This window comes from Salvia splendens, chromosome 12 (assembly GCF_004379255.2).
Source record: "Salvia splendens isolate huo1 chromosome 12, SspV2, whole genome shotgun sequence".
Taxonomy (NCBI): domain Eukaryota; kingdom Viridiplantae; phylum Streptophyta; class Magnoliopsida; order Lamiales; family Lamiaceae; genus Salvia; species Salvia splendens.
The window spans coordinates 16,009,127-16,029,795 of record NC_056043.1 but is presented as its reverse complement, the minus strand read 5'-3'; the positions used below and the strand labels follow the sequence as shown (position 1 = coordinate 16,029,795).

General features: G+C 40.2%; 1 protein-coding gene across 2 annotated transcripts; it reads right to left on the bottom strand.

Moving 5' to 3' along the window:
- Positions 1-262: 262 nt before the first annotated feature.
- Positions 263-2,684, bottom strand: LOC121759309. 2 transcript variants are annotated; one of them, XM_042154845.1, is made up of 7 exons: positions 2,514-2,684; positions 1,532-1,907; positions 1,158-1,281; positions 912-1,039; positions 754-816; positions 608-676; positions 263-520 (listed from the first exon to the last, which is right to left on the bottom strand). In XM_042154845.1, exons 2-7 carry the CDS (start codon positions 1,721-1,723, stop codon positions 446-448), a joined length of 651 nt encoding a protein of 216 aa, XP_042010779.1. In that variant the 5' UTR covers positions 1,724-1,907; positions 2,514-2,684; the 3' UTR covers positions 263-445. The 2 variants fall into 2 exon arrangements, with proteins under 2 accessions (XP_042010779.1, XP_042010780.1); XM_042154846.1 differs by having other exon boundaries at positions 1,532-1,880.
- Positions 2,685-20,669: the final 17,985 nt, after the last annotated feature.

Genomic DNA, 20,669 nt, shown 5'->3' with positions numbered 1-20,669 from the left:
TCAATATTTCTACAAATACGGCAAAACCACATATCGATTATAGTTGGTTGGCATTTAAACCCTGTCCCAATCCCACCAAAACATCAAGCACCAAATGACAGCCTGTCCACACGAATAACGCATATCTATAATATATATCCTTTGCTTGTCATGCAATAATGAGACAATAAGATATAATTACTCAACCAAAAAATATCTCTTTGACTTCAGGCATATAGCATTTTAGAAATTTAAACCTAGATCAAAATGTTGGGGTAACTTCTAATATTAGAAAATTGTGGAGGATAATATTAATGTGAAGATACAAGGTTAGGGTTGTGAGACTAGGAATAAATTAAAACTCACATACATACCTGATCTCTGAAATTAGCAGTTAATTAAAGGTGAAAGCTAGAGTTAGTAACTACATACATATATATTACAGGTAAAGTGGCATATATCTCACTCAATTTATGCCAACCGGTTGTAATCGCTTGGCCGCACGGATAAAATCCACAATCACTTGTACCTCATCCACATGCTGTGTTATATTCACAAAGGCAACATGTTACATTACTTCATTTTCTTCAACTTTGTGACTGAGATGTGTGTGAATATACATACATACCTGTGAAGAAAAATGCTGCTGGATAGCACTGACCAGCTGCTCCTTGGAAGGGTTACGACTAACATGTGCCTGCAGAGCCACGGTCAGGGAAAACCTAAGCAAGATCACAAATATGCAACACTTTGAGAGATTATTGAGATTCTCACGAGATGGAAGCTCCGCCAGTATCTCCACAGGGATCCAGTTCCAAGCTTCGATAAATTCACTCTCTACTCAAATCAAAAAGCATGTACATATCAGACTCATATAATACCAAAATAAATTTTAACACAGTAGTAATTTCCCAGTGGCAATTTTTCTTTACCAGTTGGGCTGTATGACATTTGAACTGAACTTCTCTGCAACTATTGCGGTTGACAGACTTCATTGGAGACCATGGTCTACTATACCGAGCTTGTGGTTTGTTTATCTTGCTGAATTGAAAGTCAGAAGCTGGACGAGAAGGAATCGCAGAGTTTTTTGGATAAGATAGGCTATCAGGGAAAACAGAACAAATAACTGTAACCAGATGTAAATTATAGCTTAGAGAAGGGAAGATGGTCTTTCTCACCAATATCAGAACCACTGCTAGAATCGTCAAAATCATAATCATCGTCTTCTTCATTTCCAGTTGGAGGTTCCAGCACACTCAGAGCATTCCTTTGGAGCTTCACCTCAACCCCATTCTTCAAAACCTGGTTCAATTTTCAATAGAAAGGAAGTAAGCTAAAAACTGAACTTTGGGAAATAAGGAACTCAACAGAATTAAAAGTTTAACTATACAAGGAAAATGTCTATAACTATCTACAATATGTAACACTTCAACTACATTATAAATTAAAATCACAACAAAACTCAGATCCAGCCTCTCAATTTCAATTGATGTTAAAGAAAGACAGTATACTACATTAAGATCACATAAACTGCAAGATGGGGAAAGTATACCAGCCAATGCCATCCACCGAGGCCAACCGCCTTCTTGACAACGCCTTGCAGCCCCACCAAAACACTCTTAGTTCTATTATTACCAGTCACAATAACCTTCGTATGCCTCGGAAGAACAGAGAGCTCCTCATCCCCACTCTCCTCGCGGAATGGTGATAAAACCCGTGAAGGGCAAGATTCAGTTTCCATCATATCCCTCTAAGCAGATACTCAACAGCAATGATATCTTAAAAGTCTACGACTCAACGTACATGTGAGCCACCTCCACTGCTACATACACAGCTCCAAATATGTCCCAACATAGTGTGGATATATTCATAGACAGATTCCAATCTTCATGGTCATAGCCCTTTCAGTAGGTGTGAGAAAATGTTAACTGGATTACCAAATTTCCACCACAGAATCAGATGCTAAGAAAATATTGTCAGGCAGTGACATAAAGGTAGTCCAAAATCTCGATCACAAACAGAAATACATTAAAAATTGACGGTAGTTACAAATGTAATTACGAGTAAGACGCAAAAATCCATGGCAAATTAGTTTAATTTAAGCGCGTATTGACAGTAGTTACAAATATAATGCATTTGATTAAAACAAATGAACCAATTAAAGGAAGCATCAAATCAGCGGCCTCAAATTATAAAATTCAAAAAATTATCTCTCACATACAAATGCATACATACAGAATGCAGTTAGATTGGGGATTATAAAAATTCCTAAAAGCATATCACCATTATAGCTAAAGTCATTAACACTAAATTACATAGAAATAAGGTGATTAAACTCATAATCACAGAGCAGAAATATAGCAGTAAAGGGATTATAACAATTCCTAAAAGCATATCAACATTATATCTGAAGTCATTAACACTAAATTACACAGAAATAAGGTGATTAAATGCATAATCACAGAGCAGCAATAGCAGTAACTAAAAAAAACAGGATCTCAGAAGCAATACGACTGCAGTGAGAAACAGCATACCTCTCTTCAAAAATGCAGTACGGAGAGGGACTACTAGAGAGAGAGAGTGATGATCCAATTGAATACTTGTAAAAAAATAGAAGTAGCAGGGATCTGAGAGAATCGAAGTTTCAGTTGGAGAGAGGGGGAATTTTATTGGATTGTAGAGAAGGGAGAGAGCATGAAATAAATGCAGACTAACTGCCATTAGAGGAATGGAAGTGACCGGCTACTGCCAAATAGCAGTGGACCCTTGCGCTGATTGGTGGCGTTGCGTCTTAGCTTTTGTGACCGGTTGACTGGGTCATGCATGGCTCGTCTCAATTTTTATTAGCCACATTTGAACTTCTGTTTGGAGTCCGCTCTTTCCTCCAGCCAGCTGGACCGCAATTTCTTTTTTTGAATATTTTTGGAATAAATAAAATGTTTCAAGAAATATAAAGGGCGCCCGCGCGCTTCGTTTTCACCCACGCCATCATTTTTTTATTGTTTTTAATTATTAGTACCCGTTCAACGTATGTCCATAAATCATAATGTATTCAAGATTAATTACTATTAGCATTATTATAATTCAAAGGGATGGATCATTCAAAATTTTCCGTTCAAACTTTTTAGCAGAGTTTAATTTATATAGGAAATTTTAAATCTGAGCTAATATGTAAAAATGCCATAAGAGCATCCACAACCGTGCTCTTGCCAGCGGCACGGTTGTGGGCCCGGGCGGTACTATTCATGCCTGCTCTCTGGCAAGAGCACAACACCCACAACTGTGCTCTTCCGCAAGGACGAGCACAATTAATATAAAATTCAATTACACAAAAACATTTCCATAATATTAAAATTCATTTAAAACCCACAATAAATATTACAAATGACAAATAAAATTAAACATTGCATAATTAAAATCCTAAAAATTAAAAATTACATAATTAAAATCCTAAAAATTAAACATTACATAATTAAAATCCTAAAAATTAAAAATGACACTACTCGTTGCCGAATTTCGCCCACATGTGGTTGATTAGGTCTTCTTGTAGTTGATTGTGGATTCGAGTATCGCGCATTGTGTGTCTTGTCTCGATCCTCTGGCCAACCGTCGTATGCTCGCCTCGGCGTAGGGGAGACCTCGCTGTTGAGCTTCCGGTTTCGTCCTCGTCGTAGAAGCTAGCCGCCCTCGGCCCTTCGTCGGCTATAATCATGTTGTGTAATATAATACACGTGAACATGATGTCGGCGATATTATTCACGTACCACAGCCGAGCCGGGGCCTTCACAATGTTGAATCGAGCTTGAAGGACCCCGAAGGCTCTTTCGACATCTTTCCGCGCTGACTCTTGACGCTGCGCAAAAAAGAACCCGTCTCGGGTCGTGCGGGTTGTGGAGCGTCTTCACGAACGTCGACCACCTTGGGTAGATACCATCGGCGAGATAGTAACCCATGCGGTATATATTTCCGTTGATGGTGAAGTCGATCGCCGGTGCTACACCATTCATCACATCATTGAAGAGTGGTGACGAATATAGCACATTCAACTCGTTGTTGGATCCAGCAACGCCGAAATATGCATGCCAAATCCATAGGCGGTAGTCGGCGACCGCCTCAAGGATAAGCGTTGGGCCGCCGCCTTTGTGACCGCTCAAGTGTTGCCCCCTCCAAGCAGTCGGACAATTCTTCCACCTCCAATGCATGCAGTCAATGCTGCCAAGCATTCCGGGAAAGCCATGGACTGATTCGTGAAGACGAAGCAACCGTTGGCAATCATCAGTGGTGGGTGCTCGAAGGAATTCATCCCCAAAAGCAGAACGAACGCCCTCGCAAAAATTCTTTAAACATAGGATTCCAGTGGACTCACCGATATGCAAATACTCGTCGAACATGTCGGCCGTTTGCCCAGTAGCGAGTTGTCGGATGGCACACGTACACTTCTGCAACGCCGTGATACTTTGCCGGCCGGCTGCATCTACACCTGTTTGAAAGTATTCAACACGTGCGGACAATGTGTTGACAATTCGCATGAACAAGCGCTTTGACATGCGAAAACGGCGCCTGAAGTAATCTGCCGGAAACCGCGGCTGGTCGGCAAAGTAGTCGGCAACGAGCCTTTCGTGGGCTCCCTCCCGGTCACGATGGATGTACCGTCGATTTGATCTGGTTCGTTGAGGAGGAGGAGCAGGGGTATTCGCCGCGACATATGCTTCGTAAGCGGCACGATGTTGTTCGTAGTATTCTTGTTCTTCGCGTTCCGCTTCCGCCATAATATGGGTGAAATCCATTTGAGAATTTGAGTGGGGGATGAATGTGTTGATAGTTTGTATGAGAATTATGAATGAGAGATGAATGAGAGATGATTTGATGTGATAAATGGATGATGAATGTGTGTATTTATAGATGATTTTGGGGAAAAAAAAAATAAAAAAATCAAAAAAATTCAGAAAAAACGGGAAAAAAACGGCCATATTTTTGGGATTTGGAAATATTTTTTTTTATTTTTTAGCATTATTTATAATTAAATACCGATTTTTAAAAAAAAAAATAAAAAAAAGTTTAAACACAACGGCTATGCCGTTGACGAATGGGAGCGCGCCACGTGTGCGTCCGCTGGCACGGACGTGCTCGATACATCGAGCAGCGCCGTGCCAGCGGCGCGGCTGCAGCGGCGGCGGTCCTGCGCCTTGCCAACGGCGCGGACGGCGGTGGCGTCTTTCGCCACCGCTGCGGATGCTCTAATGCATAAACTGTGTGTGTGTGTGAAAAATGCCATATTTTATGAAAAAAAATATGGCCTCATTTTCCAACTCGGTCGTACATCGGAAGGGATCACCTCATGCATTGCACACTACATTTCGTAATACACTATTAATAAATTTACAAGTGGATTTTATTTTATGAAAAAAATTATTTTCAAAAGTGATTTCATGCACTCTCTCTACTTTATTCTCTACTTTATTTCAATAGGAAAAAAAATATTATTTCCAACACTTATTTTCAGTCATTTCTCTCTACTAAATGTTTAATCGAAATAGTTTTGTTAACTTTTCTTAATCGAAATATTTTTGTTAACTTTTCTTAACACAATATAATACGTCAAAATTTATTTATTTCAAAAGATTTATATAAAAAGGTCAAATTTTACATATTTAAGAAAATATAAAAAATATCAAAAAAATTCTTTTATCTTTTTTATTTTACTAAAAAAATTTCGGTTTATATTATCCCTAAATAATGTCAATTTTATATAAACATATAATTAACTAGTATTTAACCACGTGATTTAAATAGCTATTATTTCACTATAATATAATTTTTATAAATTTTTATATAATTTCCATAAAAATAATTGCAAAATTTTAATTAGTTATAAGAAAATGACATAATTAGTTGACTCCATTATATTTTTGTTTGCTCTAATATATTGTTTTTTTGAAAAAAGTTAACATAATTAGTTAGACTACAAATACTTAGGGCATCCACAATTGGACGTCTGATGGCACGCCCGATGCGTGCCATCGTCCGCGGGCGCCATCGTCCGCCCCATTGTGGGTGCCCGCCATCGTCCGCACCCTACGCCCACGCCCGATGCATCATCCGTGGTTGAAGCGCGGACGATGGGCTATCGTCCGCGCCATCGGGCGCCCCATTGCGGGATCGGCGGACGATGCCACGCGTTTTTTATTTTTGTATAAATACCCGTACCCCATCTTCATTTGTAACGTTTCATTTTCACGATTTCACTATCGAAACTCACATTTTTATTATTTCGACGAAATGGATGCAAGTCCCAACAGTCCGATGTTTGGGGAGGTGAGTTGGCCGGGTACATAACTCGACGAATATCGGCTGTTCGACGCCAACGCACAAGGCCCTCAAGAAGTGTACGGACCCCGCCGAAGCCGAAATTCTCCGGGGGTTGATCGATGAGTTGCGCCGGAAGTTGGGAATTGCGTAGATTAGCCAACTTGAATCGTGTAACTTTTGTGTATTTATTAATGCAATATTCACCGGTTTTTGGTTATTCGTTGTTTTTTTAAAATTAGTTTGCATTATATATTTGAAAACATTTAAATTAATTAACAAAACAATATTAAAACATATAGGGCGCGCCTTAGGGCGCCCCATAGCAGGTGGGAGGGTAGGAGGATAAAACTGCTGACGTGGCGCGCCTTAGGACGCCCCATTGTGGATGCTCTTAGTGTTAAACCACCTACTCATATGTAACTCCCAACGTGTTTAATGTTGGAAGTCTTTTCAACTACAATACATCAAATGTAGAACTTAAAAAGACTTAGAATCCATAAGGTTTTGTGTTTCTATTGATTTCAGATTCAGTATGTTTAGACTATAAATAATCTTGATGTAGTGCTCATTTGAGCAATGCAGATTTCCAATATACAATATCAGTTCCTTCTTATTGTCAAGAAACGAATTATCTAAAATGTCTTTCTTATCTTACCTTATTGGTTCTTACTGCATTGGTGAGCTGGGTTGGTACCTCTGATATGGTATCAGAGCCAATCCAACCATCCTCTCTTCCCTCTTCCATCTATCTTTTTCATTAAACATGGCAGAATCTTCTTCTAAAGAAACTGCAACTCCCTCAGCTCCTATTCAACTACAAACTCAGTCTATCTCCTTCAAACTTACCGATGACAACTATTTGATTTGGCAATAACAGATCCTAACTACTGTTCGCGGCCTTGGGCTAGAACACTACCTTGTTGGTAGTGAAATTCCTCCTCAATTTCTTCAATATGAAAATGAAGAAGTCTTGAATCCAGCTTATCTGGCCTGGAATCGGCAGGACCAGCTTCTTTCGGCATGGATCCAGTCGTCACTCACCGAAAGTGTTATGGTGCTTGTTGTTGGTCTGGACTCTTCCAGAGAGGGTGGAATGTTTTAGAAACCAATTTTTCCAGCCACTCTAAGGCGAAAGTTATGCAACATAAACTCCAGCTGCAGACCATGAAGAAGGATTCTCTTTCGATGAAAGACTACCTCAACAAAATCAAAATTTGTTGCGATCAGCTCGGTGCAGCAGGATGTTGAGTGCTCGTAGAGGATCAAATACTTCACATACTGGTCGGGCTAGGCTCTGAGTATGATTCAGTTATGGTCAACATAACATCTAAAGGAGATACATGGTCTATAGCAGATGTGAGTGCCCTACTGCTAAGTTTTGAAACCAGGCAGGAATCTTCGAAGTCAGTAGCTACTGTCAGTATGGATGGATCTCAACCATCGGCTAATATGGTGCAATCCTCTGGTCCAAGAAGGGATGCTGGACATCAACATCAGAGAAGCGGTTTTCATGGTCAACAAGGTTATCACAGAGGGGGTTTTGGAGGCAAAAATGAATGGGGTAGGCAGCGGAAGCGTGCGTTCTAATGGATCATATAAAATTCTGATCTATTTAGCAGATTATTTAGACAAATTATATTCGCGTAATTTTCACATGTATCATGCTCATAACTTGAATTTAAACTTGCTTTAGCACAAATAATCCCTAAAACACGCTTGCTACGGAGTTAGCCAATTTACCTCGTTGATTCACTGAAGAATCGAAGATGGCTCGTGTCTTCTCCACGTGAAGATCTTGAGTACTAAACCACAGATCTTCTGACTGGTTCCCGGACTGTAATCTGATATCAGTGTGGGTTGATCTCACCAGAGAACTATGACTTAAATAAAGAAGACAGAAATCCTATCTTCCGGAGGTGAGGGAAATCGTCCCCTGTGTGAATAGGGAGGGGGACGAAAATTTTGGAAGAAAATACAAGTGTATTTTCTGTCTCCTTTATTCTCCTATTTATATTTAGTCACATATTGGGCTCAGTCAGGGATCTATGGAAGAATTTGGATATGGCCTCCCCCAATTAGCTTTTTACTAATTAAATTGAACCCACAATTTAATATAAGCTTATATTAGAATATTACGAGCAACCACTACAGAAGTAATATTGCACAGCCCATCCAATTATGAAATTACAAGTATTCCGGGTTTCCATTTGTTTGTCATCAATTTCCTGCGCTTAAGATAGAAACGTCCATTAATTAATCAATGTCTGCTACGGACTTAATTAATTAACATATTATTATCTCCAAGAGTGGACTTAGCAAGAAACGCTTATTTATTATTCATAGAGTAATCAAACTCCAACTAGCTAGGTTCCGAATAATAAAACCTTGTTTCGAACTCCTCCTGTGGACTTTATCAAAAGAGACTCACCTCTTGCACGATTCAATATAATAGCAATCCCAGCACCGCTAGATATTAATCACCACTACCCAATATACCAGGATTCTTGGGTTGCGAAAAACCCGTACCTTTTGGTAAGTCAAAGTAGTGCATAATCAATACCGTATGCTCAATGATAAAGTAGATTGATTAAGAAATTAATTATCAAGACCTCGTCTTTTAGTAGATAGCATAAAGACTCGTCTTGCTGTTAGATCCAATTCAGTGCTATACCACACCAATGTCATCTTATTTCAGTAAGACTTAGAAATATGCAGACTGACATTGAAACCTTTCACGATAGGTAGTCTAGGCCTATCTAGGTTGTGAAATTCTTATTTTTTCTTTGTTCAGAACTGACTGTGTTACCTTAAATTGGACGACGCCCACAACCGGTCTACTAAGACAAAGACTTAGACTTTCTTACGTTGCTTATAAATTTAAATATACAATAAACATCCATTAAATGTAAAACATAACAACATTATGACAAAAATAATCTGTTTCATTCTTTTGGAAAATAACATATAGAGTTTTACAGTATTCAATCACTCGAAAGATGATTTCTAGTATACAAACTCTAACAATCTCCCACTTATACTCAAAACAGCTTTCGAGTATACAAAATATAGGTGCACATGTCTAATTCTCCCACTTATACTGAATGCGAGTTGAGGTCTTGAATGAGTCGAACTCCCATCCCTTCAACATGGCGTTCGAATGGTTTCACCGCCAATGCCTTTGTAAAAGGATCTGCCAGGTTGTTCTCTGACGCAATCTTGACCACTTGTATGTCTCCTCTCTGCACTATATCTCTAATGATATGATACTTCCTCTCTATGTGTTTGCTCGCTTTGTGAGCTCTTGGTTCTTTCGAGTTTGCCACAACACCAAAATTGTCACAATAGATGGTGATGCTCTTGGGCAGATTCGTAACCACACATAAATCCATAAGGAAGTTCTTGAACCATACAGCCTCTTTTGCAGCCTCCGAAGCAGCCACATACTCGGCTTCCATGGTCGAGTCCGCGATGCATTTATGTTTCACACTCTTCCAAATTACGGCTCCACCTCCTAAAGTGAACACATATCCAGAAGTAGATTTTCTCGAGTCTTGATCAGATTGAAAATCTGAGTCAGTATATCCCAAAGGACAGAGCTCGGCTGTATTGTAAACTAGAGCATAGTCCTTAGTTCATTTAAAGGACTTGAGTATGTTCTTTACGACAGTCCAATGTCCTTGGCCCGAATTCGACTAATATCTTGCCACCATGCCAACAGCAAAGCAAATATCTGGCCTTATACAAAGCATAGCATACATGAGACTTCCAACTGCCGAAGCATATGGAATCCTTCTCATCTCTTCTATCTCAGATGGCGTTTTGGGGCACATCTCTTGAGATAGATGGATGCCATGTTAAAAAGGTAAGAAACCTTTCTTGGCATCTTGCATGCTAAAGCGACTAAGTACAGTATTGATGTAGGGTTCTTGAGATAAGCACAACATCCTCTTTTCACGATTCCTAAGAACCTTGATCCCGATGATGTGTCCCGCGTCTCCCAAGTTCGACAACCAAGTTCGTACTGATGACAACATCTTTTTATTAATTTCAATTAGAAGAATGTCATCTACATATAAAACCAAGAACAAAACATTCCCCTTTTCAACCTTCTTGTAAACACAGCTCTCATTTGGGCACTTTTCGAATTCAAACTTATGAATAGTTTGATCGAAACACTGGTTCAATGACCTAGATGCTTGTTTGAGGCCATAAATGAACTTATTAAGCTTCCAAACCATGTGTTCCTTGCCCTTCATGGCATATCCTTCGGGTTGTTCCATGTAGATGGTCTCCTCAAGACTCCCGTTGAAGAACGCAGTCTTAATGTCCATCTGCCATACATCCCAATCCATGTAAGCTGCAATAAACAACAGTATCCGTATCGATTTGAGCATGGCCATCGGGGAGAAGGTTTCATCGTAATCGATACCTTCCCTTTGGGTATATCCCTTGGCCACTAGTCTTACCTTAAAGACTTTAACTCGTCCATCGGGTCCACGTTTACGTTTGTATATCCACTTGCTCCCAATGGCAGTACAACCTTCGGGTAGGATGGACAAATCGTACACGTCTTTGTCTATCATAGATTGTAGTTCTGAATCCATTGCTTTTCACCCATTCGTAATGATCGACATCTGCCTGCGCCTCTGGAAAGTTCTAAGGATCTAATACATTGCTGTCCGAGGAGTGATCCATAGATTCCTCAAAACCAATGTATCTATCGGGCTGTTAAGAGACCCTCCCATTGCGGTGCGGCACTACAATACTTGGAGTTGAAGTTGAAACTTCGGGGATTGTTTGTACACTAGGTACGGGTTCTTAGTTAATGGAACTTGTGTGTCACGACCGCCCTTACTAAGGATAGTAAAGACGGGGAAATCGTGACTAGGGAAGGGACTAAGGAGCGGGAAAGAAAAAGGGGAAAACAATGAAAGACAACATCTTAAACAACGCTTCAAAAGAAAAGTTTAATCGATTAAACAATTAAGCAGTGGGTTAATATCTCAAGGTAATTAATGTCATAAAGTAGTGTAGAGCAAAAGGAAAGACTTTATCAAGAACGATTCGAAACAAGGCAGCGGAATAAAGGTATCTAGAGAGTCATAGGGAGACGCCTATGTATGAAGACACGACGCATCCAGAATTTCTTAAGGCTCGACCCAACATCTGCCGCAACATCACCGCTCAACCTGCACATAAAGAAAACATATGCAGGGCTGAGTACTTGACATACTCAGTGGACACACGCCAAAATATTTGATAAAAGTTATGTCATCCATACCATAGTGAACTCGAGTTTTAACATTTTAGAAAAGAATATCATCGAGTATCACAAAGCATTTTCGTAGACTGGCCCGTCAAAACAATCTCCCCACTTTCTCTACAACCAATCAATCACATCCTCTTACCATAGTGCGACGAAAGTGTGGCCACACTATTCGCCCACGAGACCGGCCGACTAGCAAAGACAGCTCCCGATCCCACCTGTGTACACAGCCTGATAGGGTTTGCGGCCCTACTCAAACCCGAATTCGTTTCACACATAGCCCTATAGCCTAACGGAGCAAGCTCAAACGAACTAGGCATCGGGCAACAATCTCAACATCAAAACAGTCATGGTATGACATAACACTTTAAACCGCCCTTATATCTCCAATATCATATTTTTGAAACGTAAAAGAGTTCAAGTAAAAAAAGCCCACCTCGATTATTTACAAACACGGTTCACAATTTTCCGGGGTGCTACATCCTTCCCCTCTTCCAACATAATCGTATCATCACATTAGCATATTCACACATAACTTCCATACACATGCATACTCTTGCCAATACACCCTTATCATATCATCATCAATTCCCTATTCTTTCAATAACTTAAAACATACCTCACTTTCTTGTGGTTGAACGTGATGCTTCGGATGTTGAGCCTTCGTGACACTTTTAGTCTAGGGGTACTAATCTAGACTTAATCTGAAAGAAGACTCTCAGACCAGAGCGAAAGAACGAAGCTCTGATACCACTTTGTCACGACCGCCCTTACTAAGGATAGTAAAGACGGGGAAATCGTGACTAGGGAAGGGACTAAGGAGCGGGGAAGAAGAAGGGGGAAACAATGAAAGACAACATCTTAAACAAAGAGCTTCAGAAGTAAAGTTTTAATCGATTAAACAATTAAGCAGCGAGTTAATATCTCAAGGTAATTAATGTCATAAAGTAGTGTAGAGCAAAACGAAAGACTTTATCAAGAATGATTCGAAACAAGGCAGCGGAATAAAGGTATCTAGAGAGTCATAGGGAGACGCCTATGTATGAAGACACGACGCATCCAGAATTTCTTAAGGCTCGACTCAACATCCGCCGCAACATCACCGCTCAACCTGCACATAAAGAAAACATATGCAGGGCTGAGTACTTGACATACTCAGTGGACGCACGCCAAAATATTTGATAAAAGTTATGTCATCCATTCCATAGTGAACTCGGGTTTTAGCATTTTAGAAAAGAATATCATCGAGTATCACAAAACATTTTCGTAGACTGGCCAGTCAAAACAATCTCCCCACTTTCTCCACAATCAATCCATCACATCCTCTTACCATAGTGCGACGAAAGTGTGGCCACACTATTCACCCACGAGACCGACCGACTAGCAAAGACGGCTCCCGATCCCACCTGTGTATACAGCCTGATAGGGTTTGCGGCCCTACTCAGACCCGAATTCGTTTCACATATAGCCCTATAGCTTAACAGAGCAAGCTCAAACGAACTAGGCATCAGGCAACAATCTCAACATCAAAAGAATCATGGCTTGACATAACACTTTAAACCACCCTTATATCTCCAATATCATAATTTTGAAACATAAAAGAGTTCTAGTAAAGAAAGCCCACCTCGACTACTTACAAACACGGTTCACAACTTTTCGGGGTGCTACATTGTGAAAGAAGTTAGCTCGTCAAGAGCCACTTCACTGCTGGGTTTATGATTCATTATATAATCTTCCTCTAAGAATGTCGCGTGAGTAATCACAATGACTTTCTTGTCTCGGAGACTATAGAATTCATAAGCTTTCGATCCTCTGGGGTACCCTATAAGCACACATACCTTCGTCCTTGATCCCAGCTTAGTTGGATCCTTTTCCAATACATGAGCCAGGCAACCCCAAATCTTGAGATGTGCTAGATTAGGCTTGCGCCTAGTCCACAACTCATAAGGAGTAGTAGGTACGGATTTTGACGGTAAGTTGTCTAAAATATGACTTGCAAAAAGCAAGGCATGTCTCCAAAACGAAATAGGTAGTCGTGCAAAACTCATCATCGACCGGACCATGTTCTACAAGGTCCTATTCTCTCTTTCAGCCACACCGTTCTGCTGGGGTATGCCCGGCGCGGTCAGTTGGGATTCAATTCCCGCCACCGATAAGTAGTCCAAAAACTCGGCACTGAGGTATTCGCCTCCGCGATCAGATCGCAGGCTTTTGATACTCTTTCTATGATACGTCTCCACATATGCCTTAAAATCTTTGAACTTGTCAAAAGATTCAGACTTGTGGTGCATCAAATAGACATATCTGGTTTTCGAGAAGTCATCAATAAAAGTGATGAAGTATCGAAAACCACTTATTGTCTCTGTTGACATTGGTCCACATACATCGGTATGAACAAGCTCAAGTACTTCTTTGGCCCTATTGCCCTTAGTCTTAAAATACCTCTTGGTCATCTTGCCTTCTAAGCATGATTCACACTTATGAAAAGGTTCCTTCTCTAGACCTTTAATAAGGTCTTGTTCCACAAGAGAATGGATCCTCCTTTCATTGGCATGACCAAGTCTAAGGTGCCATAATTACGTTTTGTTCATTGAACTTGAAGGTGCTTTTCTTTTCTTTGAAATTTTTGATGTTGTACTGAGTTCTGATTTGCGATGATTAAACTGTGTAGATGTGATCGTGTACAGATTGTTTTCCATGATACCACGACAGATATAAGAACCATCTTTCTTAATAACAAAATTGTCATTAAAAGAAATAGAATATCCATCAAAAATCAATTTAGAAACTGAAATTAAATTTCTTCTAAAAGAAGGTATCAACAAAACATTCTTCAAAATAAAAAATCTATCACTACTAAAACTCAAATAAACGTCTCCCACTGCAACGACCGCCACTTTTGTAGCGTCTCCCAGCTGGACTTCGATCTCACGATCATATAGCCTTCTTGTCACCTGCAATAAGTCAGGATCAAAACAAATATGATCAGTGGCTCCAATGTCTATGACCCAAGTATGAGTAGATGTCGAAGTCAAACATGAGTTGACCACTAGAGCTTGGTGCATACCTGTAGCCTTGGCCTTTTTAGGACAATCTGGCTTCCAATGCCCCTTCTCTCCACACTTGAAACACTTCCCCAAATGCTTCTTGTTAGCCTTTTTCTTCTTTTTTCCCTTAGCAATCTTAGCCGTAACAGAGTTCGGTGCCCTCTTCTTTCCTACGCCAGGCTTAGAGCTAGAGGATCGGGGCGCCAAACTCAACATGTCTGCCTTAGCCTGAACCATAAGGTCCTCCGCTGACAGAAGTTCAGTCAACAACTCTGCCAAGGTGTAATTCCTTTTGTTCATCTCGAAGTTGAGCTTGAACTGCTGGAAGCTTGGGGAAGACTCTGAAGGATAATTGCTACTTGGGACTCGAGATCAATCGTCCCTCCTAAAACCACAATTTGATTGAGGTGGCCCATCATCTCGAGGACATGGTCCCGCACAGACGTGCCTTCCTTCATTGTCTTCGTCATGATACTCCAAAAGGCTTGAGACTTAGCCGTTCGATTCTGAGTACCAAAAAGATTTATGAGATTTTGCATAATCTCGGTGGCAGTCGCCATGGCAGAATGCTGATGCTTGAATACTGAAGACATAGAAGCCAACATGTAGCACTTAGCCATCTCATTCGCCTTATGCCATCGTCTATGCACATCTCTAACTCCTGCCGCGGCGTTAGCCGCCGGCACTGGAGGTCGTGGGGCTGTGAGCACAAAGCTGTACTCTTCCACTGTGAGAACGATGTCAAAGTTTTGTTTTCATTCTATGTAATTTTGGCCCTCGAGTTTGTTTTCTTTAAGAATTGCAGAAAGAGGATTGAATGATATCTTGACGATTTAGTTTGCACTGTAAAACATAATATTTACTATTTGTCATAAACTTATGTAAGAAGTTTGAGTAGATTAAACATAAATCTTTTCAAAATCTTAAACTGTAAAATTAAAATTTTGTACGCTCCATAAGAGGTCAATACGCATTAAAATTTTACAATTTTACTGGTCACAACACCGACGAATAGTCCAGAGACCACATAATGGCATGGCCACCTAATGTTGCCTAAGCAAGACCACCAGATTTAGCATTACAGTATCTTATTTCTACAACACACTCCCATAACAATGTTCACGTGCTGCTAATAAAATCAAGCTATCTCATAAATTATGTGTGAACTCCTGAATCTCGTAGTTTCTTAGGATTATTGTTCCCGCATAATGAGTGGCGATAATATTGGAAACCACATTCCTGTTCATACTATTTATATTTGATAAGTCCGCCCTCATGAACTTACTATTTCTTAGGATTATTGTCCCCACATAATGGGTGGGGATAATATTAGAAATTAGCTTCACAAATTGCAGATCAATCGATGGAGACCATATACAAACATTAAGTTCGTAATCATAGCTTAGATATTTGAGTTATGGTTTTTCTTTAATTATTCTTAGCCTTGAGGCAGATAAAGGCTTAATTAAATTCTGTTGGCATTTAATTGACTAGATAATTAAATATTTCATTATCTTTTAGGAAATTAATTGTTCTAGAATTTAATTGTTATCCATGTCTTCTATAAGATATTCTAAAATATAAGGAATTAATTAAATCTTAATTAGACATGAAAAAATAAATTCATATTATTTCCATGTTCAAGATAAGGAAGAGAAATTATATTATTGTATTCTTTATTGTATTCCTATATATCTATCCTTGTTAGGATTCTAGATATATAAATATTAGGAAACTATTAAATTATTCTTGTCCATATAATCTAGGAATCAAAATAATATTATTTATTTCCATAGATATAGGCAATAATTCAAATATTCCTAAAATCTAGGAAAATCTTCGCAAAATATTTTATTTCCATTAATTAATAATATTTTAATGATATCCTTTAATTATTCAATTAAATAATCATCAAAATAATCTATCATCGATATCTCATTGCACGAGGTTTGCACGAACGATGAACGACGAATACCCGATGAATACATCGCCGGATCACGACGGACACGTCGTCTCGGCCAGCCGCGCACCGGTGGTGCGCTAGCTCTCGGCCCCCCGGCTCGTCGGGTGTTAGGGCTCACGGCCAGCAGGTTGCGTGGTAGCGCGCCTACTGTCGACCGTCTGGCTTGTCGGGTGGTGCGATTGCTCGTCGCCCGTCTCGGTGCCTCGGCCTGTAAGACGCGCAACCTTGCGCGTCGGGCTGCGTCGGCTCTTCAGCTAGTGGTTCGCCTAGTGGCGCGACCGCTCTCGGCCAGGCGTCGTGTGGCCTCGTCTCGGCATCCCCAGACCCAATGCTCCCACTGCCTGAGCCAACTACTCGCACACAGGCGCGACGTTCTCGGCCAGGCTGGTTCAGACGGCCGGGACCTTCCGCCTAGGGTTCTCAGCCTGGCGGTTCGTGGTGTCTCGGCGGTTCTCGGACGAACCACCACGCCGCGCTAGCTGCTGCCTAGTCGAGGTTTCAGGGCGAAAACCGCCTAGGGTTCGCGGTCTAGGTCGGCGGCGCGCACGAGTCCACGCTCGTCTGTGCGTCGCCCCGTGATCGTAAAATCCTGGGCTCCCACTCAATTCGATAACCCTATCTCGACCGCGCATGGTGCGATCCGCTCGGCGCGAGCGCCGACGGATCGCACGTCTCGTACGATAAAAAAATTCAAGTTCTTTGATTCGATAGTTCTTGAGTTCGTCATGCATAAAATATAAACAAAAACACCAAGAACATGCTTCGCAATCAAATAACACATGCATACATGAATTTCACGAAATTTAAATCCAAATAATCAGAGCCAAAGACTGGCTCTGATTCCAATTTAAGGGGTAGGCAGCGGAAGCGTGCGTTCTAACGGATCACATAAAATTCTGATCTATTTAGCATATTATTTAGACAAATTCTATTCGCGTAATTTTCACATGTATAATGCTCATAACATGAATTTAAACATGTTTTAGCACAAATAATCCCTAAAACACGCTTGTTACGGAGTTAGTTGATTCACTGAAGAATCGAAGATGGCTCGTGTCTTCTCCACGTGAAGATCTTGAGTACTAAACTACAGATCTTCTTACTGGTTCTCGGACTGTAATCTGATATCAGTGTGGGCTGATCTCACCAGAGAACTGGGACTTAAATAAAGAAGACAGAAATCCTATCTCCCGGAGGAGAGGGAAATCGTCCCCTGTGTGAATAGGGAAGGGGACAAAAATTTTGGAAGAAAATACAAGTGTATTTTCTGTCTCCTTTATTCTCCTATTTATATTTACTCACATATTGGCCCAGTCAGGGATCTATGGAAGAATTTGGATATGGCCTCCCCCAATTAGCTTTTTACTAATTAAATTGAACCCACAATTTAATATAAGCTTATATTTGAATATTACGAGCAACCACTACAGAAGTAATATTGCACAGTCCATCCAATTCCGAAATTACAAGTATTCCGGGTTTCCATTTGTTTGTCATCAATTTCACGCGCTTAAGATAGAAACATCCATTAATTAATCAATGTCTGCTACGGACTTAATTAATTAACATATTATTATCTCCTAGAGTGGACTTAGCAAGAAACGCTTATTTATTATTCATAGAGTAATCAAACTCCAACTAGCTAGGTTCCGAATAATAAAATCTTGTTTCGAACTCCTCTTTTGGACGTTATCAAACGAGACTCACCTCGCGCATGATTCAATATAATAGCAATCCTAGTACCGCTAGATATTAATCACCACTACCCAATATACCAGGATTCTTTGGTTGCGAAAAACCCGCACCTTTTGGTAAGTCAAAGTAGTGCATAATCAATACCGTATGCTCAATGCTAACGTACATTGATTAAGAAATTAATTATGAAGACCTAGTTTTTCAGTAGATAGCATAGAGACCCGTCTTGCTGTTAGATCCAATTCAGTGCGATACCACACATATGTCATCTTATTTCAGTAAGACTTAGAAATACGCGGACTGACATTGCAATCCTTCACGATAGGTAGTCTAGGCCTATCTAGGTTGTGAAATTCTTATTTTTTCTTTGTTTAGAACTGACCGTGTTACCTTAAAGTGGATGACGCCCACAACCAGTCTACTAAAATAAAGACTTAGACTTTGTTACGTTGCTTATACATTTAAATATGTAATAAATATCCATTAAATGTAAAATCTAACAACATTATGACAAAAATAATCTGTTTCATTCCTGTGGAAAATAACAAATAGAGTTTTACAGTATTCAATCACTCGAAAGGTGATTTCTAGTATACAAACTCTAACACAAAATTCTAGAGGTGGAAGAGGGGACGAGGTGGCCGATTTTATGGGAATAAGCTCATTTGTCAAGTTTGTCAAAAACCTGGGCACTGTGCTGATCGATGCTGGTACAAGTTTGAGCACACCTTTACCCCTCAAGCTCCACAGTCCTTTGTCAGACAACAGCAACCACAACTTAACTTTCATTCCAATCCAGCTGCCAATGTGGTTCAGGCAGGAGGGAACCATGGATATCAAGCTCCTTATATTCCCACCTCAAGTCAGTCTGAATATGGTTTTGATGGTAGATCCACTGCTTCTTGGTATCCTGATTCTGGAGTCACGAATCACATCTCAAATGATCTCTCAAATCTAAACTCCAGCAGTGAGTACAATGGAGGTAACTCCCTTCAAATGGGTAAGTGTTAAAATATCTCATATTGGTCAATCTACTTTCATAGCTTCTAACTCTAGACCCATCATCTTAAAAGACCTCTTTCATGTCCCACAAATTACAAAAAGTTTACTTAGTGTCTCTCAGATTGCAAGAGACAATAATGTGTTTTTTGAATTTCATCCTCAACTTTGTTTTGTGAAGGATCTAGCAACCAATGATATCATCCTCCGGGGGGCAGCCTTGATCGTGGGCTCTATCGCTTTCTCATTCACAAGAATCCTCCCTCTTCAATCAAGACTCAATGTAAACCTCTGAAGCTTCCAACCAACAATAAGACCTCCCCTATAGCATGTTCAGCTACTTTAGGGTCTCCCGTAGTTTTTTCTACTTCAAATGTTGCTAGCTCTCCTACTTTAAGTATTGAGCTATGGCATAAACATCTTGGTCATTGTAATTTTGATGTTGTTACTAAAGCTCTTCAGCACTGTAATATCCCTTTTAATACAATTAGAACAAGCTTTTTATGTCATCCATGTTGCTTAGCAAAAAGTCACAGACTTCCATATACCTCTTCCAGCTCTCTGTACACTGATCTTTGGGGTCCAGCCCCTCTTGTTTCCCGAAATGGTTTCTCCTATTATGTTAGTTTAATTGACCAATATAGTACATACACTTGGTTTTATCTTTTGAAATCCAACCGAGTGGTGATTACAGTATTTGCTCATTTTAAAAGCTTGGTATGAAACAATTTAATTGTTCTATTAAAGCATTATAGAGCGATTGGGGTGGTGAGTTTCAAGCCCTCGCATCTCTTCTTCAAGGTGCTGGTATTGTGCACAAGGTGTCTTGCCCCTACACTCCTCAACAAAATGGCTTGGCCGAAAGAAAGCATCGCAATATTGTTGAGATGGGTTTGGCTTTACTTGCCCAATCTGGTCTGCCATCTAAATTTTGGGATGACGCTTTCACCTCTGCATGCTTCCTTATCAACCTCACTCCATCCAAGCCTCTACAATTCATCTCTCCCTTCGAAAAACTCTTCCGTGCCAAGCCTGATTATCATCTCCTCAGAGTGTTCGGTTACCTTTCCTATCCCTATACACGTCCCTACAACAAGCATAAGCTTGAATTTCATTCTGCCGCCTCCACATTCCTTAGTTATAACCCCTCCCACAAGGGCTATAAGGCTCTCCTACCTAATGGAAAATCATCATTTCTAGAGATGTCACTTTCGATGAACACACATTCCCTTTTGTGTCTACTGATCTCACTCCTCATAAATCAAAGCCTAATCCACCAGTTGGAGACTTTCTACTACCTTTGTCTCCTATTATCCCTTCTACTCATACAATTCCAGTTGTTCCTCTCTCGCCAGATAATACTCCATTACAAAATCATTCTCATCAGCATGATAACATCACTCCACCTTCA

What these genes read in the sequence shown, in the direction of transcription:
- LOC121759309 (XM_042154845.1), bottom strand. Translation starts at nt 1,723, where the DNA reads ATGATGGAAACTGAATCTTGCCCTTCACGGGTTTTATCACCATTCCGC. An exon ending in AATGTCATACAGCCCAACTG is followed by an intron (nt 817 to 911) that starts GTAAAGAAAAAT and finishes TGATTTGAGTAG; the next exon opens with AGAGTGAATTTATCGAAGCT. An exon ending in AGCAGCATTTTTCTTCACAG is followed by an intron (nt 521 to 607) that starts GTATGTATGTAT and finishes AATATAACACAG; the next exon opens with CATGTGGATGAGGTACAAGT.